The 23,454-nt window shown below is 40.5% G+C and overlaps 1 protein-coding gene across 5 annotated transcripts in view; it reads left to right on the top strand.

Annotated features, from left to right (window-relative positions):
• LOC139758727 (uncharacterized) overlaps positions 1–23,454 on the top strand; it is a 139,748-nt gene that overhangs the window by 95,675 nt on the left and 20,619 nt on the right. For 4 of the 5 annotated variants that reach the window (XM_071680430.1, XM_071680433.1, XM_071680429.1 and 1 more), the window contains 2 exons: positions 1,847–2,000; positions 20,235–20,378. In XM_071680430.1, coding sequence (XP_071536531.1) covers positions 1,847–2,000; positions 20,235–20,378 — 298 coding nt within the window. The remainder of the gene's footprint in view (positions 1–1,846; positions 2,001–20,234; positions 20,379–23,454) is intronic. The other variant, XM_071680432.1, reaches the window with a different exon arrangement.

Raw genomic sequence — 23,454 nt, 5'->3', positions numbered from 1 at the left:
TTCTCTTGACCTCCTGCCTCTTTCTTTTATACATCTCCCAGTCATTTGCATTATTTCCCTGCAAAAAATCGTCCAAATACCTCTTCTCTTTCACTAATAATCTTACTTCGTCATCCCTCCACTCACTACCCTTTCTAATCTGCCCACTTCCCACGCTTCTCATGCCACAAGCATCTTTTGCACAAGTCATCACTGCTTCCCTAAATACATCCCATTCCTCCCTCACTCCCCTTTCATCCTTAGTTCTCACCTTTTTCCATTCTGTACTCAGTCTCTCCTGGTACTTCCTCAGACGTCTCCTTCCCAAGCTCACTTTCTCTCACCACTCTCTTTACCCCAACATTCTCTTTTCTTTTCTGAAAACCTCTACAAATCTTCACCTTCGCCTCCACAAGATAATGATCAGACATCCCTCCAGTTGCACCTCTCACCACATTAACATCCAAAAGTCTCTCTTTCGCGCGCCTATCAATTAGCACGTAATCCAATAATGCTCTCTGGCCATTTCTCCCACTTACATACGTATACTTATGTATATCTCTCTTTTTAGACCAGGTATTCCCAATCACCAGTCCTTTTTCAGCACATAAATCTACAAGCTCTTCACCATTTCCACTTACAACACTGAACACCCCATGTACACCAATTATTCCCTCAACTGCCACATTACCCACCTTTGCATTCAAATCAACCATCACTATAACACACTATCACATACTCCCACCCCTCCTGTTTCAAAAGTAGTGCTACTCCTTCCCATGCTCTTGTCCTCTCACTAACCCCTGACTTTACTACCAAGACATTTCCAAATCAGTCTTCCCCTTTACCCTTGAGCTTCGTTTCACTCAGAGTCAAAACATCCGGGTTCCTTTCCTCAAACATACTACCTATCTCTCCTTTTTTCTCATCTTGGTTACATCCACACACATTTAGACACCCCAGTCTGGGCCTTCGAGGAGGATGAGCACTCCCCGCATGACTCCTTCTGTTTCCTCATTTAGAAAGTTAAAATACAAGGAGGGGAGGGTTTCTAGCCCCCTGCTCCCATCCCCTTTAGTCGCCTTCTACGACGCGTGAGGAATGCGTGGGAAGTATTCTTTTCCTCTGTCCCCAGGGATATACATTTCAGCATATACATACATATATACACATGTACATATTCATACTTGCTGCCTTCATCCATTTCTGTTGCCACCCCGCCACACATTAAATAGTATAATTGAAGATTTTCAGTTTTTTAAGTAAATAGAGTTGTTTGTCTCCATCTTTTATGCAGTTGATATACCCTGTAGTTAAACACTCAGTTACATATATATCTTGTTATATTTAAAAAGTCAGTGTTAGTTGAGAAGACACTTTTTTAGCCCTAGGCAGGAGAGGATGAAGGTGTGCAATGGCAGCTTGCCCACTGTATTCCATCATGTAGTTTGATTTACTGGTAGTGGCACCTTCTGGCTGGAATGACCAGAAGTAGAAGGCTGCCCTCCACTGGTGACCTTAGAAGGTCTGGCTTATTTATATTACATTGTAAGTAAAGTAATTATTACTAGCAGTCCTCACTTGCATAGGGATTTCTTTCTGACCCATGTGTGATCTATAATCCAAAATGATCTGGATGAGATGTAAGCACAGCTGACTGCAGCTTACCATGATTTAGGTCAGAAAAGTCTATTAAAGCTAGAATCTAGTTTTACTTGGTTTAGACTCTTCTTTCAATAAGTTCTTCCTATGTTCCTGGCACAACATTGCTTTGTGAGAAATGGTGAATAAGTATGAAAAAAATAGTTAGAACTCATCATGACCAGACCTCAGAGAAAACTAAATTTTTTCATGTTTTCTTTGACAGGCACAAGCAGTGATGGGGGAAGTTCTGGTAGACGCCAAGCGAGTGGCAGAAGGAGCAGCTCACGGCGTGCTCCTGCCGAGCTGACAGACTCTGGAGTGTCTGTGGTGTCAGACTCAGGTCCTTCACTTACTCCCTCTGCATCATCCACTGAGAGGTTATTGTCAACTCTACAGCCTGTAAAATACTTTTTCTTGGTTCCAGTGTAACCTTTAACTATAGTAAACCATAATGATTATAGTTAAACATAATAAAAGGGTGAAGCTTGGTAGAGGTTTTCAAAGTAAATGAGACAGTGTTGGGGAGAAGAGAGTAGTGAGAGTAAGTGAGCTTGGAAAGAAGGCTTGTGTGAAGAAATACCAGGAAAAATTACGTGTAGAATGGCAAAAGGTAAGAGCAAATTAAGTGAATGGAATGGGTGAAGAATGAGATGTATTTAGAGAAGCATTGATGGCATGTGCAAGAGATGCATGTGGCCAGAGAAAGGTGAGAGATGGGCAGATTAGAAAGGGTAGTGAGTGATGGGATGAAGAAGCAAGGTTGATAATGAAAGAGAAAAGAGGCATTTGGATGGTACTTAAAAGGAAGGAGTGCAAATGACTGGGAGATGTATATGAGAAAGTGGCAGGAGGTCAAGAGGAAGGTGCAGGGTTTGAAAAAGAGGGCAAATGAGAGTTGGTGTGAGAGAGTATCATTAAACTTTAGGGAGAATAGAAATATGTTTTGGAAGGAGGTAAATAACTTGCAAAAGGTGAGAACAAATGGGAACATTGGTGAAGGGGGCAAGGGGAGAAGTGATAACAGGTAGTGATGGAGTGAGGAGGAGATTGAGTGATGATTTTGAAGGATTGTTGAATGTGTTTGATAATAGAGTGGCAGATGTAGGGTGTTTTGGTTTAGGTAGTATGTAAAGTAAGAGAGTAAGGGAGAGTGGTTTGGTGAAGAGAGAAAAGTTGGTGAAAGCCTTGCAGAATATGAAATCTGGCAAGGCAGCGGGATTGGATGGTATTGCAGTTGAATATGTTAAGAGAGGGGATGACTGTGTTGTTGATTGGTTGGTAAGGATGTTCAGTGTATGTATGGATCATTGTGAAATGCCTGAGAATTGGTGGAATGCATGTATTGTGCCACTATATAAAGGTAAAGGAGATAAAGGTGAGTGTTCAAACAAGTGTGGCATTGAATCTAAGGTATAATATGCAAATATTGGTGATTCTGTGAAATGGCAAAGTTATAAATTAAGTATTTTATCAGTGCATGTTTTTTTGTCTAATTTGGAGTTTGAGTTAATAATGTTGCTTTCAACATAGTTGTTTTTTTTATTGACATTCAAGTTATGATGGATCCACTCGCTGCTTATGATATACATGGTCTCTTATTTTTCCAGTACACTGTGGATAATACAAATTTAGGACTCTCACTTTCAGTTATTCCATATGAGGTTTTGAAATATAAATATTACTGTTAATATTGCCCAGTGCTACCCATCATGTGTTGCCATACAGTAGATCAAATATCTTTCCTTTCTGTGGGTAAGTTACCCATAAGATTTTATAGAGAGCCATAGTCTCATTTTCTGCCCTGGCAGCAGAGGAAAATCCAGATGATTTCATGGATTTATTGATATTGCCTATATAGTCGTACATGCAGATGTATATCCATATGAATTGATGTGTGCCCACACAGAACTGATATACACTGCTGTTTGGTATTGCACAAGAAAATGCCGAAGTATGCTCATATGTCTAGCCGTGCTGGTTGTCAACATGCATCCTTCAATACCTCAGCTGGCGTATATCCCCTGAGTCTTTGATACCTTTTAGTGATGAGGATTTTGTGGATTCTGCTTTGCAGATGTGTTTGTCTCTTGTATACAGTCCATGAACAAAAACAGAGAAATTTTATGGAATGAATAGCAAGGATATAGTCTCATGCTTTTAAAGCTGATATATAGGAACAGACTGAAGGAATCTGGAGTTTTCTCATCTTTAGCTGTTTTTGTAGGGCTGTGGTTGTAGTCATATCATCGAAAGAAGATTAGGTCATTTGTTAATGATGGAAGAACTACTGGATGCTGCCTAAGGATTTGGGAGTGGCTGCTAAAGGTATTCAGGTGCTATTGCTCTCAGTTTCACCTTCCATCATAATTAGTTGAAAGGTTATTGCATTTTTTAATCCTTCTGATGTAAATGGGCAGTGTTGATAAACCTTACACAGTTAGTTATAGGGAAGCTAACCTAGTGTGTTGGCACTGAATGGGATATGGAGCAGCCCTGGTTAATACCTTATCCAGATACTCACCAGGGCCTCTGGAAAGTCAGTCCTACTGGTTTGTTTATAAAGATTATGGGATGATTTGAATTTTTTTGTGGAAGGAGAGAACATTATCTCAGAGAGCAAAAATTGGTATGTTTGAAGGAATAGTAGTTCCAACAATGTTATATGGTTGTGAGGCATGGGCTATATTCTTTCGTCTGTTTCCTTGCGCTGCCTCGCTAACACGGGAGACAGTGACAAAGTAAAAAAAAAAAAAATGATATATATATATATATATATATATATATATATATATATTTTTTTTTTTTCATACTATTCACCATTTCCCGCATTAGCGAGGTAGCGTTAAGAACAGAGGACTGGGCCTTTGAGGGAATAACCTCACCTGGCCCCCTTCTCCGTTCCTTCTTTTGGAAAATTAAAAAAAAAAAAATGAGAGGGGAGGATTTCCAGCCCCCCGCTCCCTTCCCTTTTAGTCGCCTTCTACAACACGCAGGGAATACGTGGGAAGTATTCTTTCTCCCCTATCCCCAGGGATATAACTGAAATATATCACAACAATAACTAGTTTCCACTCGCACTAGAGGGGAGGCACCATATATATTTTTTTTTTTTTTGCTTTGTCGCTGTCTCCCGCGTTTGCGAGGTAGCGCAAGGAAACAGACGAAAGAAATGGCCCAACCCACCCCCCATACGCATGTATATACATACGTCCACACACGCAAATATACATACCTACACAGCTTTCCATGGTTTACCCCAGACGCTTCACATGCCTTGATTCAATCCACTGACAGCACGTCAACCCCGGTATACCACATCGCTCCAATTCACTCTATTCCTTGCCCTCCTTTCACCCTCCTGCATGTTCAGGCCCCGATCACACAAAATCTTTTTCACCCCATCTTTCCACCTCCAATTTGGTCTCCCTCTTCTCCTCGTTCCCTCCACCTCCGACACATATATCCTCTTGGTCAATCTTTCCTCACTCATTCTCTCCATGTGACCAAACCATTTCAAAACACCCTCTTCTGCTCTCTCAACCACGCTCTTTTTATTTCCACACATCTCTCTTACCCTTACGTTACTTACTCGATCAAACCACCTCACACCACTCATTGTCCTCAAACATCTCATTTCCAGCACACGAATCCTCCTGCGCACAACTCTATCCATAGTCCACGCCTCGCAACCATACAACATTGTTGGAACCACTATTCCTTCAAACATAGCCATTTTTGCTTTCCGAGATAATGTTCTTGACTTCCACACATTCTTCAAGGCTCCCAGAATTTTCGCCCCCTCCCCCACCCTATGATCCACTTCCGCTTCCATGGTTCCATCCGCTGCCAGATCCACTCCCAGATATCTGAAACACTTTACTTCCTCCAGTTTTTCTCCATTCAAACTTTTTTTTTTTTTTTTTTTTTTTTTGTGTCTCCCGCGTTTGCGAGGTAGCGCAAGAAAACAGACGAAAGAAATGGCCCATCCCACCCCCATACACATGTATATACATACGTCCACACACGCAAATATACATACCTACACAGCTTTCCATGGTTTACCCCAGACGCTTCACATGCCCTGATTCAATCCACTGACAGCACGTCAACCCCGGTATACCACATCGATCCAATTCACTCTATTCCTTGCCCTCCTTTCACCCTCCTGCATGTTCAGTCCCCGATCACACAAAATCTTTTTCACTCATCTTTCCACCTCCAATTTGGTCTCCCACTTCTCCTCGTTCCCTCCACCTCCGACACATATATCCTCTTGGTCAGTCTTTCCTCACTCATTCTCTCCATGTGCCCAAACCATTTCAAAACACCCTCTTCTGCTCTCTCAACCACGCTCTTTTTATTTCCACACATCTCTCTTACCCTTACGTTACTCGATCAAACCACCTCACACCACACATTGTCCTCAAACATCTCATTTCCAGCACATCCATCCTCCTGCGCACAACTCAATCCATAGCCCATGCCTCGCAACCATACAACATTGTTGGAACCACTATTCCTTCAAACATACCCATTTTTGCTTTCCGAGATAATGTTCTCAACTTCCACACAATCTTCAAGGCACCTAGAATTTTCGCCCCCTCCCCCACCCTATGATCCACTTCCGCTTCCATGGTTCCATCCGCTGCCAGATCCACTCCCAGATATCTAAAACACTTTACTTCCTCCAGTTTTTCTCCATTCAAACTTACCTCCCAATTGACTTGACCCTCAACCCTACTGTACCTAATAACCTTGCTCTTATTCACATTTACTCTTAACTTTCTTCTTTCACACACTTTACCAAACTCAGTCACCAGCTTCTGCAGTTTCTCACATGAATCAGCCACCAGTGCTGTATCATCAGCGAACAACAACTGACTCACTTCCCAAGCTCTCTCATCCCCAGCAGACTTCATACTTGCCCCTCTTTCCAAAACTCTTGCATTCACCTCCCTAACAACCCCATCCATAAACAAATTAAACAACCATGGAGACATCACACACCCCTGCCGCAAACCTACATTCATATATATATATATATATATATATATATATATATATATATTTTTTTTTTTTTTTTTTTTTTTTATACTTTGTCGCTGTCTCCCGCGTTTGCGAGGTAGCGCAAGGAAACAGACGAAAGAAATGGCCCAACCCCCCCCCCCATACACATGTACATACACACGTCCACACACGCACATATACATACCTACACAGCTTTCCATGGTTTACCCCAGACGCTTCACATGCCTTGCTTCAATCCACTGACAGCACGTCAACCCCTGTATACCACATGACTCCAATTCACTCTATTTCTTGCCCTCCTTTCACCCTCCTGCATGTTCAGGCCCCGATCACACAAAATCTTTTTCACTCCATCTTTCCACCTCCAATTTGGTCTCCCTCTTCTCCTCGTTCCCTCCACCTCCGACACATATATCCTCTTGGTCAATCTCTCCTCACTCATTCTCTCCATGTGCCCAAACCATTTCAAAACACCCTCTTCTGCTCTCTCAACCACTCTCTTTTTATTTCCACACATCTCTCTTACCCTTACGTTACTTACTCGATCAAACCACCTCACACCACACATTGTCCTCAAACATCTCATTTCCAGCACATCCATCCTCCTGCGCACATCTCTATCCATAGCCCACGCCTCGCAACCATACAACATTGTTGGAACCACTATTCCCTCAAACATACCCATTTTTGCTTTCCGAGATAATGTTCTCGACTTCCACACATTTTTCAAGGCTCCCAAAATTTTCGCCCCCTCCCCCACCCTATGATCCACTTCCGCTTCCATGGTTCCATCCGCTGACAGATCCACTCCCAGATATCTAAAACACTTCACTTCCTCCAGTTTTTCTCCATTCAAACTCACCTCCCAATTGACTTGACCCTCAACCCTACTGTACCTAATAACCTTGCTCTTATTCACATTTACTCTCAACTTTCTTCTTCCACACACTTTACCAAACTCAGTCACCAGCTTCTGCAGTTTCTCACATGAATCAGCCACCAGCGCTGTATCATCAGCGAACAACAACTGACTCACTTCCCAAGCTCTCTCATCCCCAACAGACTTCATACTTGCCCCTCTTTCCAGGACTCTTGCATTTACCTCCCTTACAACCCCATCCATAAACAAATTAAACAACCATGGAGACATCACACACCCCTGCCGCAAACCTACATTCACTGAGAACCAATCACTTTCCTCTCTTCCTACACTTACACATGCCTTACATCCTCGATAAAAACTTTTCACTGCTTCTAACAACTTGCCTCCCACACCATATATTCTTAATACCTTCCACAGAGCATCTCTATCAACTCTATCATATGCCTTCTCCAGATCCATAAATGCTACATACAAATCCATTTGCTTTTCTAAGTATTTCTCACATACATTCTTCAAAGCAAACACCTGATCCACACATCCTCTACCACTTCTGAAACCGCACTGTTCTTCCCCAATCTGATGCTCTGTACATGCCTTCACCCTCTCAATCAATACCCTCCCATATAATTTACCAGGAATACTCAACAAACTTATACCTCTGTAATTTGAGCACTCACTCTTATCCCCTTTGCCTTTGTACAATGTCACTATGCACACATTCTGCCAATCCTCAGGCACCTCACCATGAGTCATACATACATTAAATAACCTTACCAACCAGTCAACAATACAGTCACCCCCTTTTTTAATAAATTCCACTGCAATACCATCCAAACCTGCTGCCTTGCCGGCTTTCATCTTCCGCAAAGCTTTTACTACCTCTTCTCTGTTTACCAAATCATTTTCCCTAACCCTCTCACTTTGCACACCACCTCGACCCAAACACCCTATATCTGCCACTCTGTCATCAGACACATTCAACAAACCTTCAAAATACTCATTCCATCTCCTTCTCACATCACCATATATATATATATATATATATATATATATATATGGAGATGGAATGAGTATTTTGAAGGTTTGTTGAATGTGTCTGATGACAGAGTGGCAGATATAGGGTGTTTGGGTCGAGGTGGTGTGCAAAGTGAGAGGGTTAGGGAAAATGATTTGGTAAACAGAGAAGAGGTAGTAAAAGCTTTGCGGAAGATGAAAGCCGGCAAGGCAGCAGGTTTGGATGGTATTGCAGTGGAATTTATTAAAAAAGGGGGTGACTGTATTGTTGACTGGTTGGTAAGGTTATTTAATGTATGTATGACTCATGGTGAGGTGCCTGAGGATTGGCAGAATGTGTGCATAGTGACATTGTACAAAGGCAAAGGGGATAAGAGTGAGTGCTCAAATTACAGAGGTATAAGTTTGTTGAGTATTCCTGGTAAATTATATGGGAGGGTATTGATTGAGAGGGTGAAGGCATTTACAGAGCATCAGATTGGGGAAGAGCAGTGTGGTTTCAGAAGTGGTAGAGGATGTGTGGATCAGGTGTTTGCTTTGAAGAATGTATGTGAGAAATACTTAGAAAAGCAAATGGATTTGTATGTAGCATTTATGGATCTGGAGAAGGCATATGATAGAGTTGATAGAGATGCTCTGTGGAAGGTATTAAGAATATATGGTGTGGGAGGCAAGTTGTTAGAAGCAGTGAAAAGTTTTTATCGAGGATGTAAGGCATGTGTACGTGTAGGAAGAGAGGAAAGTGATTGGTTCTCAGTGAATGTAGGTTTGCGGCAGGGGTGTGTGATGTCTCCATGGTTGTTTAATTTGTTTATGGATGGGGTTGTTAGGGAGGTAAATGCAAGAGTCTTGGAAAGAGGGGCAAGTATGAAGTCTGTTGGGGATGAGAGAGCTTGGGAAGTGAGTCAGTTGTTGTTCGCTGATGATACAGCGCTGGTGGCGGATTCATGTGAGAAACTGCAGAAGCTGGTGACGGAGTTTGGTAAAGTGTGTGGAAGAAGAAAGTTAAGAGTAAATGTGAATAAGAGCAAGGTTATTAGGTACAGTAGGGTTGAGGGTCAAGTCAATTGGGAGGTGAGTTTGAATGGAGAAAGACTGGAGGAAGTGAAGTGTTTTAGATATCTGGGAGTGGATCTGTCAGCGGATGGAACCATGGAAGCGGAAGTGGATCATAGGGTGGGGGAGGGGGCGAAAATTTTGGGAGCCTTGAAAAATGTGTGGAAGTCGAGAACATTATCCCGGAAAGCAAAAATGGGTATGTTTGAAGGAATAGTGGTTCCAACAATGTTGTATGGTTGCGAAGCGTGGGCTATGGATAGAGTTGTTCGCAGGAGGATGGATGTGCTGGAAATGAGATGTTTGAGGACAATGTGTGGTGTGAGGTGGTTTGATCGAGTAAGTAACGTAAGGGTAAGAGAGATGTGTGGAAATAAAAAGAGCGTGGTTGAGAGAGCAGAAGAGGGTGTTTTGAAATGGTTTGGGCACATGGAGAGAATGAGTGAGGAAAGATTGACCAAGAGGATATATGTGTCGGAGGTGGAGGGAACGAGGAGAAGAGGGAGACCAAATTGGAGGTGGAAAGATGGAGTGAAAAGGATTTTGTGTGATTGGGGCCTGAACATGCAGGAGGGTGAAAGGAGGGCAAGGAATAGAGTGAATTGGAGCGATGTGGTATACAGGGGTTGACGTGCTGTCAGTGGATTGAATCAAGGCATGTGAAGCGTCCGGGGTAAACCATGGAAAGCTGTGTAGGTATGTATATTTGCGTGTGTGGACGTGTGTATGTACATGTGTATGGGGGGGTTGGGCCATTTCTTTCGTCTGTTTCCTTGCGCTACCTCGCAAACGCGGGAGACAGCGACAAAGTATAAAAAAAAAAAAAAAAAAAATTATTTATTTATATATATATAGGCATACTAGAAAATAGTTAGATGGACAAAACGTAATAGAATTTCAAGAATGCACTCTGCCTAGATTTATCATTCTTAGAATAGTACCAGGATATCAATTCTGAAAGTGAATCTAAGAGAAGCATGGAAGAGAAATGTGGAAAGATTAGAAAACAGCATGTAAAACAAATTAGTAGGGAGACTTATAATCAAAGATACAAGCAGCAGAATTACTGTTTTATGGCAGCTATCAGAATAATTTAGGAAAATGTTACCCCACCCAGATACCTTAGTCAAGAAAATTCTCTCTCTTTGACTACTACAAAAAAAGACAAAGAAAGCCTCAAATTCTAATCCAAAATATTTTTATATGAAAAGACTAATGAACAAATGTGATGGCAAAAGAATGAATACAAATACAGTGAACTCCCAGTGAACCAGAAGACCCAAAACAGAGGTACCCTTCAGTTTTCCCCTTACATATGAAAACCCAAAATAACAGTACTTTTATTCCCCATAGAGGTAAAACTTAGAAACTGGTGCATTTCGTTCCCTAGTCAGATAAATCCCCTGAACAGTGGCACCATTCAGGTGATTGATTTGACTTAATTCATATGATTTATGAAATAATTGAACTAATACTTACTATGAAATCCAGTACATGATTGCAGTGAGATGATGATGATGATGTTCCTTATCTCTTCTTCAAGACCTGTTTTAAAGCAATACTAATTGGGATATGTTCTGTACTCTTTTCCCCACTCATTACAAATGCATTATTAACACATAAATAACTTAAGCTTCTGAGAATTATGGTAATACACATGCTCTGTATGCATTATACCCACAGTGCTCTCTGACAGTTATGTTAGATTTTTTGTTGTCAGTTATTTGTACTGAAAATCTAAAATTATTGTTCAACCACTGCACAAAATTTTCATAACATGCATTAATTAGCATTAACATATGCCATGTGATTTTCCATAGGTCTTAAAATTTAGAGATTGACATACATACATTAGAATATTCAGCTTTATGAATTACCAATGAGTACAAATGTTTTGGTGTTCACATATCATTTGGTTGATCCTGTTTGATGTAAATGAATTATATTGAGCATTGGATCACCTTTTCTCTATTCTACTCCTTGAGTCTTCACATAAAACTGGATATAAATGTGTGATATTGGATGAAGTCCCATTGATATGAATAAAGTGATCATTTTATGTATGATATTAATCTTTAATATATTTAAGCAATACACAGAATAGCACATGTGAAAAAATTTGTCTGGAAATATTTCTCAGAAATGCATTCCTTCCATTTAATAACTTTAGATCTCGGCTATAGTTAGCTTCGTTTAAAGTAGTTTTACATATTGTAAAACTTTTCAGGGATATGTTAACTGAAAAGCCCATGTGTATTTTAGTGTCAAGAAGTAAATAGTTTTCATGTTCTCTTTTGAACACAGTAAGCTCATTGTTTTTCTCATTTTCCAATAGTTAATTTTGGTATTTCTCTTACATGGAAAACTCATTTAACTGGCACCATAAAGATCACAAAGGTGCTGGTTAATTGGAAATCTACTGTACAGGTACACCACTGAATTTCCGGCAACTGATGGTCCGGCACTTCCTTTAGTCCGGGCAAGATTACTTGAGGGAACTTGAAATAACTGCAGCCAGCAGACTAGTTTACTGGGTGGCCACAGATGGCGTTGTGTGTAGGGCGCGCTTATTTACATTCTTTACACTGCACTTGTTGGTGGTAATACCGCAATTCTGTGAGATTCTTAGCTTATTTTGCTTAAATTTAACCCTAGCTATGGCTTCTAAGACATATGAGAGTGTCCTTCGCGGTGTCAAATGTAAACACCGGTCCATATCAATCCAAGATAAAGTAGAACTGTTGAAAAAAATGGACTGTGGTGTTTCGGTGCATAAGCTGTGCGACATCTACAGTATTGATCATCAACTGTTTATGGTATAAAGAAGCAAAGGGAGAAAATATTGAAATTCTATGCGGACAGCGATTCCAAGAAGCAAATGACGATTAGAAAAACTATGAAAGATGGTAAGAGTACCTAGCACAATCGAGTGGTGATGGAATGGTTTCGACAGCGTCGGAGTGATGGAGTGGCCTTGTCAGTTAGCATGATAATGGACCAGGTTAAGTTGTTCCTTAAAGAATTTTAATTACAACATGAGCATGACTATAGTGAAGGATGGCTTCAAAGATTCAGGAAGCATCATGGAATTTCCATGAATAAAGTGTGCAGAGAAAAGCAGTCTGCACACCATAAAAGAGCTGCTGAGTATGTGGACGAATTTGCAAAACTCGTAACTGATGAGCACCTCAGTCCTGAGCAGGTGTATAATGCAGACGGAATTGCATTATTCTGGCGATGCACACCTATGAAAACACGTAACAACAGAAGACGAAGAAGACCCCACAGGATTCAAACAATCTAAGGACAGACTTACCATCTTAGGGTGCTCAAGCATTTAATATTTTTTAATTTAGATTTTTAGCAGTCCGTGGTATACTTTAGACACATGGGAGATGTATAATTAGTGGGTTAGAGGTGTGTTGAATTATTATTATGTGACCACGGTTGGTCTGGCAAAATGGCTAATCCGGCAGTGCTTTGGAACCGAGTGCCATAAAATCGGTGGTGTATCTGTACTATGCTTGTAACATTCGACAGCCCAGAAATCCCTTACAAGGTAATTATTGGCTGGAGAGAGGTTGATGTCAAACTATACATTCCTCCCCATTTCATTGTTATGAATATCAGCTGTATGGGCATGCAAAGCACAAATGTAGGAATAATTAGAATTAATGTATGGTGTGTGGGGAAACCTCTGAGATACCCCATGCATGTACAGAAGTATTGTCTGTTGCAGTTGTGAAAGTAAACAAACAAAGCCAGTGATGAAAATTGCATTGAATGTAGATGAGAAAAAAAAATTTTAATCTGAGTATATACTTAAGAAATGAGATTTGCAGAAACAAAAGGGGATATCAGTCAAACCACCTTGAAGAGATTGTTTGCTGATTTACTAAAGAGCTTTGGCTCTAATGGGAGATTACCAGCCCAGTTATCATAAGCTTTTTTATCAAAACCTCACTTAACTCATAGTGGCGGTGAATCACGTACTGCTTCTAATTTCCTCTCACAGAGGCATCATTTTGGTGCCTTCTTGATTGGGCATCATTTCAAATGCCATCCCTAGCAGGCTGTATCACTCTCTTGCTTCTTTTGGGGGATGTCCTTCAGGGCTCCTTCTTTGGGGCATTCTCTGGGAGCTCTTTTTGGAGAGAATCATTCAGGCCTTCTTGTGAAGTCCTTCCTAGAACCAAAAATTGAGGAAACATAAAACATTTAACCCAAAACCAATTGGTTCTTAGTTAAGGAGGGAGAATAAGCCCTTGTATGATGACATTGGAGACCCATTCCATTCATCTGCTGTTTTCTTTAAACACGATCCTGAACCAGTAAAATCATCAGCAGGCAAACCCAAAAGCTCAAGGAACTCCTTAGAATAAGTTTTTATTTTTTATGTGAATATTGATTTTTTGATGGAGAGAATTGTTCACTTCTCTTTTAGTGCATTACCTGACAGCTACAGAATAGTTGTAAACAAATGCAGCCACTCTATGTCTGATCCTCGTACTGTCTTTCTAATGTGGGAAGTTGTGAACAAGTATGAAAAAGAGTTAGTCTACAAATGGAATTATAGAGGAATGCAGTCCAACTTGGAAATTCTTTATACTTGACACCTTCCCTAAAATCATATACCTGCTAGAAACCAAGCTGGGAAACGAAAGCTTAACTCTTGGGTATGACTGTGAATTGTATAGATTTGACCCTCCACCTAACTGGCTGGCTGGTTGTTTGGCTGGCTAGCACCATTTTGAAATCCAAAATCAGTTATAGTGTAACTCCACTGAGTGACTACTTAACAATTAACCACAGAGAGAGTAAGTTTGAAATAGAAAACTTACTGGTTGGTCTATATATATAACTCCATCCAGAAGGAGAACGTGTGCAAAATGATATGGGAAACTTAGATGAACCATCAAGCCCTTTTACTCTACTTAAGTTCAGTTTGCATATCCCATATGGGACAGAAAATTCAATAACAGACATGTAAAAAAGAGATCAATTAAATTTCACATTAATATTATAGTGGTGATAGCTTTATGTATGATAATGATAACTTAGAAAACTGTTATTGACCTTTCATTTCGTTCCAGTTATATTTTTGTACATTTTAATTGGTCAGTTCAAAACCATGGTAGTGATCACTTTTCAATCCTCTTGAATATAACAGAAAATTATACACCAAATAACCCTCTTTGATGCAAACTTAGACTTGGATAATTGGGACAAAAATAAAACTAGAGCGTTAATCACACAAGGTATATGAGTAGCTTGGTATTAAAGAAGCAAATTATTATTTTGTAAGTATTAGTTTAGATGCTGCCAAGTATAGCATTCCTAAGAACAAAAAGCAACAACCATTGGTCCCATTGTGGAACAGTCTTGTGATAAGCATTAGAAGATAATGAGATCAGCTTACAGGAGATTAAGGGATGTTAATTCTTTTGTTAATTGATTAGTATATCAGGTGTTTGCTTTGAAGAATGTATGTGAGAAATACTTAGAAAAACAAATGGATTTGTATGTAGCATGTATGGATCTGGAGAAGGCATATGATACAGAGTTGATAGAGATGCTCTGTGGAAGGTATTAAAAGTATATGGTGTGGGAGGTAAGTTGCTAGAAGCAGTGAAAAGTTTTTATCGAGGATGTAAGGCATGTGTACAAGTAGGAAGAGAGGAAAGTGATTGGTTCTCATTGAATGTCAATTTGTGGCAGGGGTGCATGATGTCTCCATGGTTGTTTAATTTGTTTATGGATGGGGTTGTTAGGGAGGTGAATGCAAGAGTTTTGGATAGAGGGGCAAGTATGCAGTCTGTTGTGGATGAGAGGGCTTGGAAAGTGAGTCAGTTGTTGTTCGCTGATGATACAGCTCTGGTGGCTGATTCGGGTGAGAAACTGCAGAAGCTGGTGACAGTTTGGTAAAGTGTGTGAAAGAAGAAAGCTGAGAGTAAATGTGAATAAGAGCAAGGTTATTAGGTACAGTAGGGTTGAGGGACAAGTCAATTGGGAGGTAAGTTTGAATGGATAAAAACTGAAGCAAGTAAAGTGTTTTAGATATCTGGAAGTGGATTTGGCAGCAGGTGGAACCATGGAAGCGGAAGTGAGTCACAGGGTGGGGGAGGGGGTGAAAGTTCTGGGAGCGTTGAAAAAAGTGTGGAAGGTGAGAACATTATCTCAGAGAGCAAAATGGGTATGTTAGAAGGAATAGTGGTTCCTACAATGATATATGGTTGCAAGGCGTGGGCTACAGATAGCGTTGTGCGGAAGAGGGTGGATGTGTTGGAAATGAGATGTTTTGAGGACAGTATGTGGTGTGAGGTGGTTTGATTGAGTAAGTAATCAAAGGGTAAGAGAGATGTGTAGTAATATAAAGAGTGTGGTTGAGAGAGCAGAAGAGGGTGTATTGAAATGGTTTGGTCACATGGAGAGAATGAGTGAGGAAAGATTGACAAAGAGGATATATGTGTCAGAGGTGGAGGTGACGAGGAGAAGTGGGAGACCAAATTGGAGGTGGGAGGATGGAGTGAAAAAGATTTTAAGCGATTGGGGCCTGAACATGCAGGAGGGTGAAAGACGTGCAAGGAATAGAGTGAATTGGAACGATGTGGTATTCTGGGGTCGACATGCTGTCATTGGATTGAACCAGGCCATGTGAAGAGTCTGGGGTAAACCATGGAAAGTTTTGTGGTGCCTGGATGTGGAAAGGGAGCTGTGGTTTTGGTGCATTATACATGACAGCTAGAGGCTGAGTGTGAACAAATGTGGCCTTTGTTGTCTTTTCTTAGCACTGCCTCGCACGCGTGTGGGGGGAAGGGGGTGTCATTTCATGTGTGGTGGGGTGGCGATGGGAATGAATGAAGGCAGCAAGTATGAATTATGTACATGTGTATATATGTATGTGTCTATGTGTATATATATATATATATATATATATATATATATATATATATATACATTTATGGATCTGGAGAAGGCATATGATAGAGTTGATAGAGATGCTCTGTGGAAGGTATTAAGAATATATGGTGTGGGAGGCAAGTTGTTAGAAGCAGTGAAAAGTTTTTATCGAGGATGTAAGGCATGTGTACGTGTAGGAAGAGAGGAAAGTGATTGGTTCTCAGTGAATGTAGGTTTGCGGCAGGGGTGTGTGATGTCTCCATGGTTGTTTAATTTGTTTATGGATGGGGTTGTTAGGGAGGTAAATGCAAGAGTCTTGGAAAGAGGGGCAAGTATGAAGTCTGTTGGGGATGAGAGAGCTTGGGAAGTGAGTCAGTTGTTGTTCGCTGATGATACAGCGCTGGTGGCGGATTCATGTGAGAAACTGCAGAAGCTGGTGACGGAGTTTGGTAAAGTGTGTGGAAGAAGAAAGTTAAGAGTAAATGTGAATAAGAGCAAGGTTATTAGGTACAGTAGGGTTGAGGGTCAAGTCAATTGGGAGGTGAGTTTGAATGGAGAAAAACTGGAGGAAGTGAAGTGTTTTAGATATCTGGGAGTGGATCTGTCAGCGGATGGAACCATGGAAGCGGAAGTGGATCATAGGGTGGGGGAGGGGGTGAAAATTTTGGGAGCCTTGAAAAATGTGTGGAAGTCGAGAACATTATCTCGGAAAGCAAAAATGGGTATGTTTGAAGGAATAGTGGTTCCAACAATGTTGTATGGTTGCGAGGCGTGGGCTATGGATAGAGTTGTGCGCAGGAGGATGGAGGTGCTGGAAATGAGATGTTTGAGGACAATGTGTGGTGTGAGGTGGTTTGATCGAGTAAGTAACGTAAGGGTAAGAGAGATGTGTGGAAATAAAAAGAGCGTGGTTGAGAGAGCAGAAGAGGGTGTTTTGAAATGGTTTGGGCACATGGAGAGAATGAGTGAGGAAAGATTGACCAAGAGGATATATGTGTCGGAGGTGGAGGGAACGAGGAGAAGAGGGAGACCAAATTGGAGGTGGAAAGATGGAGTGAAAAGGATTTTGTGTGATCGGGGCCTGAACATGCAGGAGGGTGAAAGGAGGGCAAGGAATAGAGTGAATTGGAGCGATGTGGTATACAGGGGTTGACGTGCTGTCAGTGGATTGAATCAAGGCATGTGAAGCGTCTGGGGTAAACCATGGAAAGCTGTGTAGGTATGTATATTTGCGTGTGTGGACGTGTGTATGTACATGTGTATGGGGGGGTTGGGCCATTTCTTTCGTCTGTTTCCTTGCGCTACCTCGCAACCGTGGGAGACAGCGACGAGGTATAAAAAAAAAAAAAAAAAAGATATATATATATATATATATATATATACATTGAAACGTATAGGTATGTATATGTGCGTGTGTGGATGAGTATGTATACATATGTGTATGTGGGTGGGTTAGGCCATTTTTTCGTCTGTTTCCTTGAGCTACCTCGCTAACGCGGGAGACAGCGACAAAGTATAATAATAATAATAACGTTGAAATGTATAGGTATGTATATGTGCGTGTGTGGATGTGTATGTATAGGTATGGATATGTGCGTGTGTGGACATGTATGTATATACATGTGTATGTGGGTGGGTTGGATCACTCTTTCATCTGTTTCCTTGTGCTACCATGCTAACGTGGGAGACAGCAACAAAGTATAATAAGTATAAATGAATAAAATCATAAAGTATCAAAAAATCGGAAGCCAGGGATAAAGTATGTGGAAGATATCATTTTAAAAACCAAAACTGAAAAATTTGCAAAGTTCTATTGTGCTTTTGATCAAGGTGTTTAAGTAAAAAAACCTTTTCTTTCATATACCTTTTCTTTCATATTTGTTCTCCATTTTATTTGTTAGTGTGGTAGTACCAGTGATATGAAGAAAAGGCTTCATTTGCTCAAATCCACTCTTTATCTGTCATGTGTAATGCATTGAAACCACAGCTTCTTATCCAGAACCAGGCCTCACAGACCTTTCTGTGGTTTTCCTTGACTGCTCCAGTCACACAGGTTCAGCTCACTGACAACACATTTCCCCCTGTATACCTCATTGCTTCAGTTTGTGCACTCGTGGGCCAATCAGGTCTCCTGTTGTCTGTCTTTCTCATTAAGACAAGTGTTAACTCAGGAGCTTCACACCCTCACCAACCCTATTGCTCACCTCAGCTCCTATGGTTTCATTTGCTGCTCTGTCCATTCTTTAGAACACTTCACGTCTTCCAAGTTCCCTCCGTGCAGATTCAAACTCCAATTAACCTGTTTCTCTTAGTTGCACCTAATAACCTTACTTTTATTCAAATTTTACTCTGAGTCCTCTCCTTTTCATACAATCTTATGAATACAGCAATCAACTTCTACAGTTTCTTACTCAAATCTGCCACCAGTACTGTGTCATTAGCAGACATTATCTAACTCAACTCTTAGGCCTTCCTACCTTAACAGTTGCAAATTTCCCTTCTCTCCAAACTCTCACATTTTTGCATTCACCTCCCTCATCACTCCATCCATATACAGATTAAACAGCCATGGGAACATCACTCTTCCCAGCTGTAGATCTACGTTCACCTATAACCACTCACCATCCTTCCTCATGGCAGAAACTCCTTGATGCCTTTTGTAACTATCCTTGCACACCATGTATTTATAATTCCTTCCAGACTGCATCTATATTAAACCATGTCATAAGATTTCTTCTGATCCGTAAATGCCACATACAGATCCCTCTGTTTCTTACACTTATTCTTCAAAGCTCACAGTTGATCCACACATCCTCGGCCACCTCTCAAGCCACATTGTTCCTCCCCAGTCAGATGTTTTGTGCATGCCACCACCCTCTGAATCATGACTAGCATTCAGTTTATCAGCTACACACAACAAACTTATGCCTCTAATTCAAATATGCACTTTTAATCCCCTTTGTTTTATACAGTGGCACAATATGGGCATTCTGCCAATCCTCAAGCACCTCTCCATGACCCATACATACATTGAAAATGTAAACTGAGCAATCAACGACACAGTCACCCCCACTCATAAGAAATTTGGATCTAATCCATTCTTCCATGTAACCATTGAGCTTTGTTTCACTCAAAACCAAAACATCCAGGTTTCTTTCCTTAAGCATACTATCCTTTCTTTTCATCTTGGTTACATCCTCATACATTTAAACACCTCAGCCAGAGCCTTTAAGGAGGATGAGCACTCCCCACATATCTCCTTCTGTTCCATCTTTTAGAAATTGAATTACTTGAAAGGGAGAGTATACTGTACAATAAATACCTTGTTGAATGCTGTCACATAGTTAGCCATCACCTGACCAATAGATCTCTGTTGCCAAATAGTTTTTGAGACTGTTTTAGTTTATTTCTTTCTGCATTAGTGAACACTGCATAAATAGATTGCTAGATGATGGATATTTGGGTAGTTGGGACCAGGTGCATTTGTGCCAGCTTCAGCACCAATTAGTCTGGTTGAACAAAGTCTCACAATAGTTACCCTATGTTTGCTTGCATTTGCTAGCCACAGTTTATTATCCTTTAGTATGTCTGTAATATCTCTCTTTCATACTTACTTTTCTATTTATGTCCCTTCTGTTCTCAAGTGTTTGTTTATCTCTCCATTTATGATCGTGTGATCGTCACTTGCTGTGTTAGTTACCCACTAGCACTTTGGCATGTACATTTTCAGAGTAACATCGTGGCTTCTGGACAGTGATAAGTTTTGTGGGAATGTGAGCTCTAGTGTTTACCCTGAGCCTGAGTGGGACCCGCGGCTGCCTGGGAACCGCTCCACACACACGGCCGCGGGGGCCACCTCTCCTGGAACTCTGAGGTGACTAACTCCTCTCTCCTACTTGACATGTAAACATTGTTTGTCTCATAAACCTTTAACTTAATCTTTCTGTCCTTCTCTTTCTCATAGTGTATGTCTGTCTGTGTGAGTACTGATCTTTTACTGTATACAGGTAAGATTGTAAGCATGCCTCTCTGTTTTTCTTTTGCTGTCTTCTTCTTAGTGCTGTCAGGTGAAATTAAAACCAGTGAATGTTTACTGTTTATTGTTTTCCTTAAGTTTTTATCTTATGGCTATCATTTTAATTCATTACTCTAGGTAGTGTCCTGAATATTGTGGCTTCTAAGACTTTATATCATATGTATTTTATTTATTTAGCTTACACCAGATGATTTACTAGCTGATGCTAGACGGATATACATCAGTTATACACCCTTAATAGTTCTTAATTTTGTGGTTTTCTTTACTGTTTGTAGCAGTAGGTGCATTTTTAGCCTGAAAAGGATGCACAGCTTAAAGAAAAAGTTTTCTTGAATGTCTGTCAATTTGTTTTCTTGGTCTTTTGATAGTACACTCTTAATTTAGGTTCTGAGATTAACATACATTTGTTTAGAACTTTATGCTTGTTCTTGTTTTTTGTACATAATACTTTTAAGACAACTTTGATCCTCCATAGTCAGAAGAGATGTTGCTTTGTATTTATGGAAGTGCCTAATCTTGTTATTATTGTCATTACCAATCCCTGGCAGTGTTTGACATTCTCAATACTTTCTTACAGTAGTTCTGCAGTCAGCATCAGAGTAGTTCTGCAGAAATGTAAAGCTCTATATACATGAACATACAAGCAGTTGAATTACTAGTAACAAACAAAGTCCCAGTTATAAGTGTTTTATTTTTGAGTCTGACAATATTTCTAGCCTTTACAAAAACACACATAAAAGGTTACGACAACATTGAGTTATGGTTCACAGATTAAAACTTCTACAAGTGTGACAGGACGGGAAGGAATTGGGTTGGGTTTTACATTAAAGATTCTATTATAACATCTGAGCTTCTAAATTCCTTGGATTGTGTTACCACACTAATCTAAAAGCCTCTAGATGCAAGACCCAGATAATTTATAGAGCAGAAAAGAAATAGAATCCTACTTTGATAACCTTAGGAACCTAGTTCTAAATGTATACTATCTTGCTATCTGGAGGACTTTAACCTAATATCCATGAGGTGGAAATAGCTCATTATATGTAAATAGATGAATTTTTATTTTATTTTATTTATTATACTTTGTTGCTGTCTCTCGCATTAGCGAGGTAGCGCAAGGAAACAGACAAAAGAATGGCCCAACCCACCCACATACACATGTATATATATAAACGCACACATATACGTACCTATACATTTCAACATATACATTCACAGACATATAAATATATACACATGCACATATTCATACACGCTGCCTTCATCCATCCCCGCCACCACCCTGCCACACATGGAATGACACCCCCTCCCCTCATGTGCACATGAGGTAGCACTAGGAAAGGACAACAAAGGCCACATTTGTCCTCACTCAGACTCTAGCTGTCATGTGTAATGCACCGAAACACAGCTCCCTTTCCACATTCAGGCCCCACAAAACTTTTCATGGTATACCCCAGATGCTTCACATGCCCTGGTTCAATCCATTGACAGCATGTCGACCCCAATATACCACATCATTCCAATTCACTCTTATTCCTAGCACGCCTTTCACCCTCCTGTATGTTCAGGCCCCGATCGCTCAAAATGTTTTTCACTTCATCCTTCTACCTCCAATTTGATCTCCCACTTCTCCTCGTTCCTTCTACCTTTGACACATATATCCTCTTTGTCAGTCTTTCCTCACTCATTCTCTCCCTGTGACCAAACCATTTCAATACACCCTCTTCTGCTCTCTCAACTATACTCTTTTTATTGCCACACATCTCTCTTATCCTTTCATTACTTACTCGATCAAACCACTCACCCCACAAATTGTCCTCAAACATCTCATTTCCAACACTTCCCCCACCTCCTCACAACCTTATCCATCGCTTATGCCTCACAACCATGTAACATTGGTTGAACCACTATTCCTTCAAACATACCCATTTTTGCTTTCCAAGATAACGTTCTCACCTTCCACACATTCTTCAATGCTCCCAGAACCTTCGCCCCCTCCCCCACCCTGTGACTCATTTCCGCTTCCATGGTTCCATCCGTGGCCAGATCCACTCTCAGCTATCTAAAACTTTACTTCAGTTTTTCTCCATTCAAACCTATCTCCCAGTTGACTTGTCCCTCAACCCTACTGAACCTAATAACCTCGCTCTTATTCACATTTACTCTCAGCTTTCTTCTTTCGCACTCTTTACCAAACTCAGTCACCAACTTCTGCAGTTTCTCACCCGAATCAGCCACCAGTGCTGTATCATCAGTGAACAACAACTGACTCACTTCCCAAGCTCTCTTGGAGAATCGTATGGTTACCAAATGGCATCCTAGCTCCGTCTCTTCAATGTATATCAACTGACTTATATTTTTCTCTTGTTTCTCCCCTAATGATGTGATTATTACACAAAAGTGCGCTTGGGAACTTATCATGTTTCATTTTCCCCGTGGACTCATAGGAATATCTTGATCACGCACATAATTGTGATCCTTTCCAGTATATATATATATGTGTGTGTGTGTGTGTGTTTGTGTATGTATGTATATGAGTGGATAGGCTATTCTTTATCTGTTTCCTGGTGCTACACTGCTGATGCAGGAAACAGCGATTATGTATAATAATGATAATAGTAATGATAATAATACTAATATTAATGATAATAATAATGATTATATCTGAGAGTGGATTTAGCAGTGGATGGAAGCAGAAGTGAGTTACAGGATGGGGGATGGGCGAAGGTTCTGGGAGCGTTGAAGAATGTGTGGAAGGAGAGAACGTTATCTCTGAGAGCAAAAATGGGTATGTTTGAAGGAATAGGGTTCCAATAATGTTATATGGTTGTGAGGCATAGGCTATAGATAGTGTTGTGTAGTGGAGGGTGGATGTGTTAGAAATGTTTGAGGACAGAGTGTGGTTGAGGGAGCA

Source organism: Panulirus ornatus, chromosome 31 (genome assembly GCF_036320965.1).
Source record: "Panulirus ornatus isolate Po-2019 chromosome 31, ASM3632096v1, whole genome shotgun sequence".
Taxonomy (NCBI): Eukaryota; Metazoa; Arthropoda; class Malacostraca; order Decapoda; family Palinuridae; genus Panulirus; species Panulirus ornatus.
The sequence above is the reverse complement of the archived record's forward strand: the minus strand, read 5'-3'. Positions and strand labels throughout refer to the sequence as shown.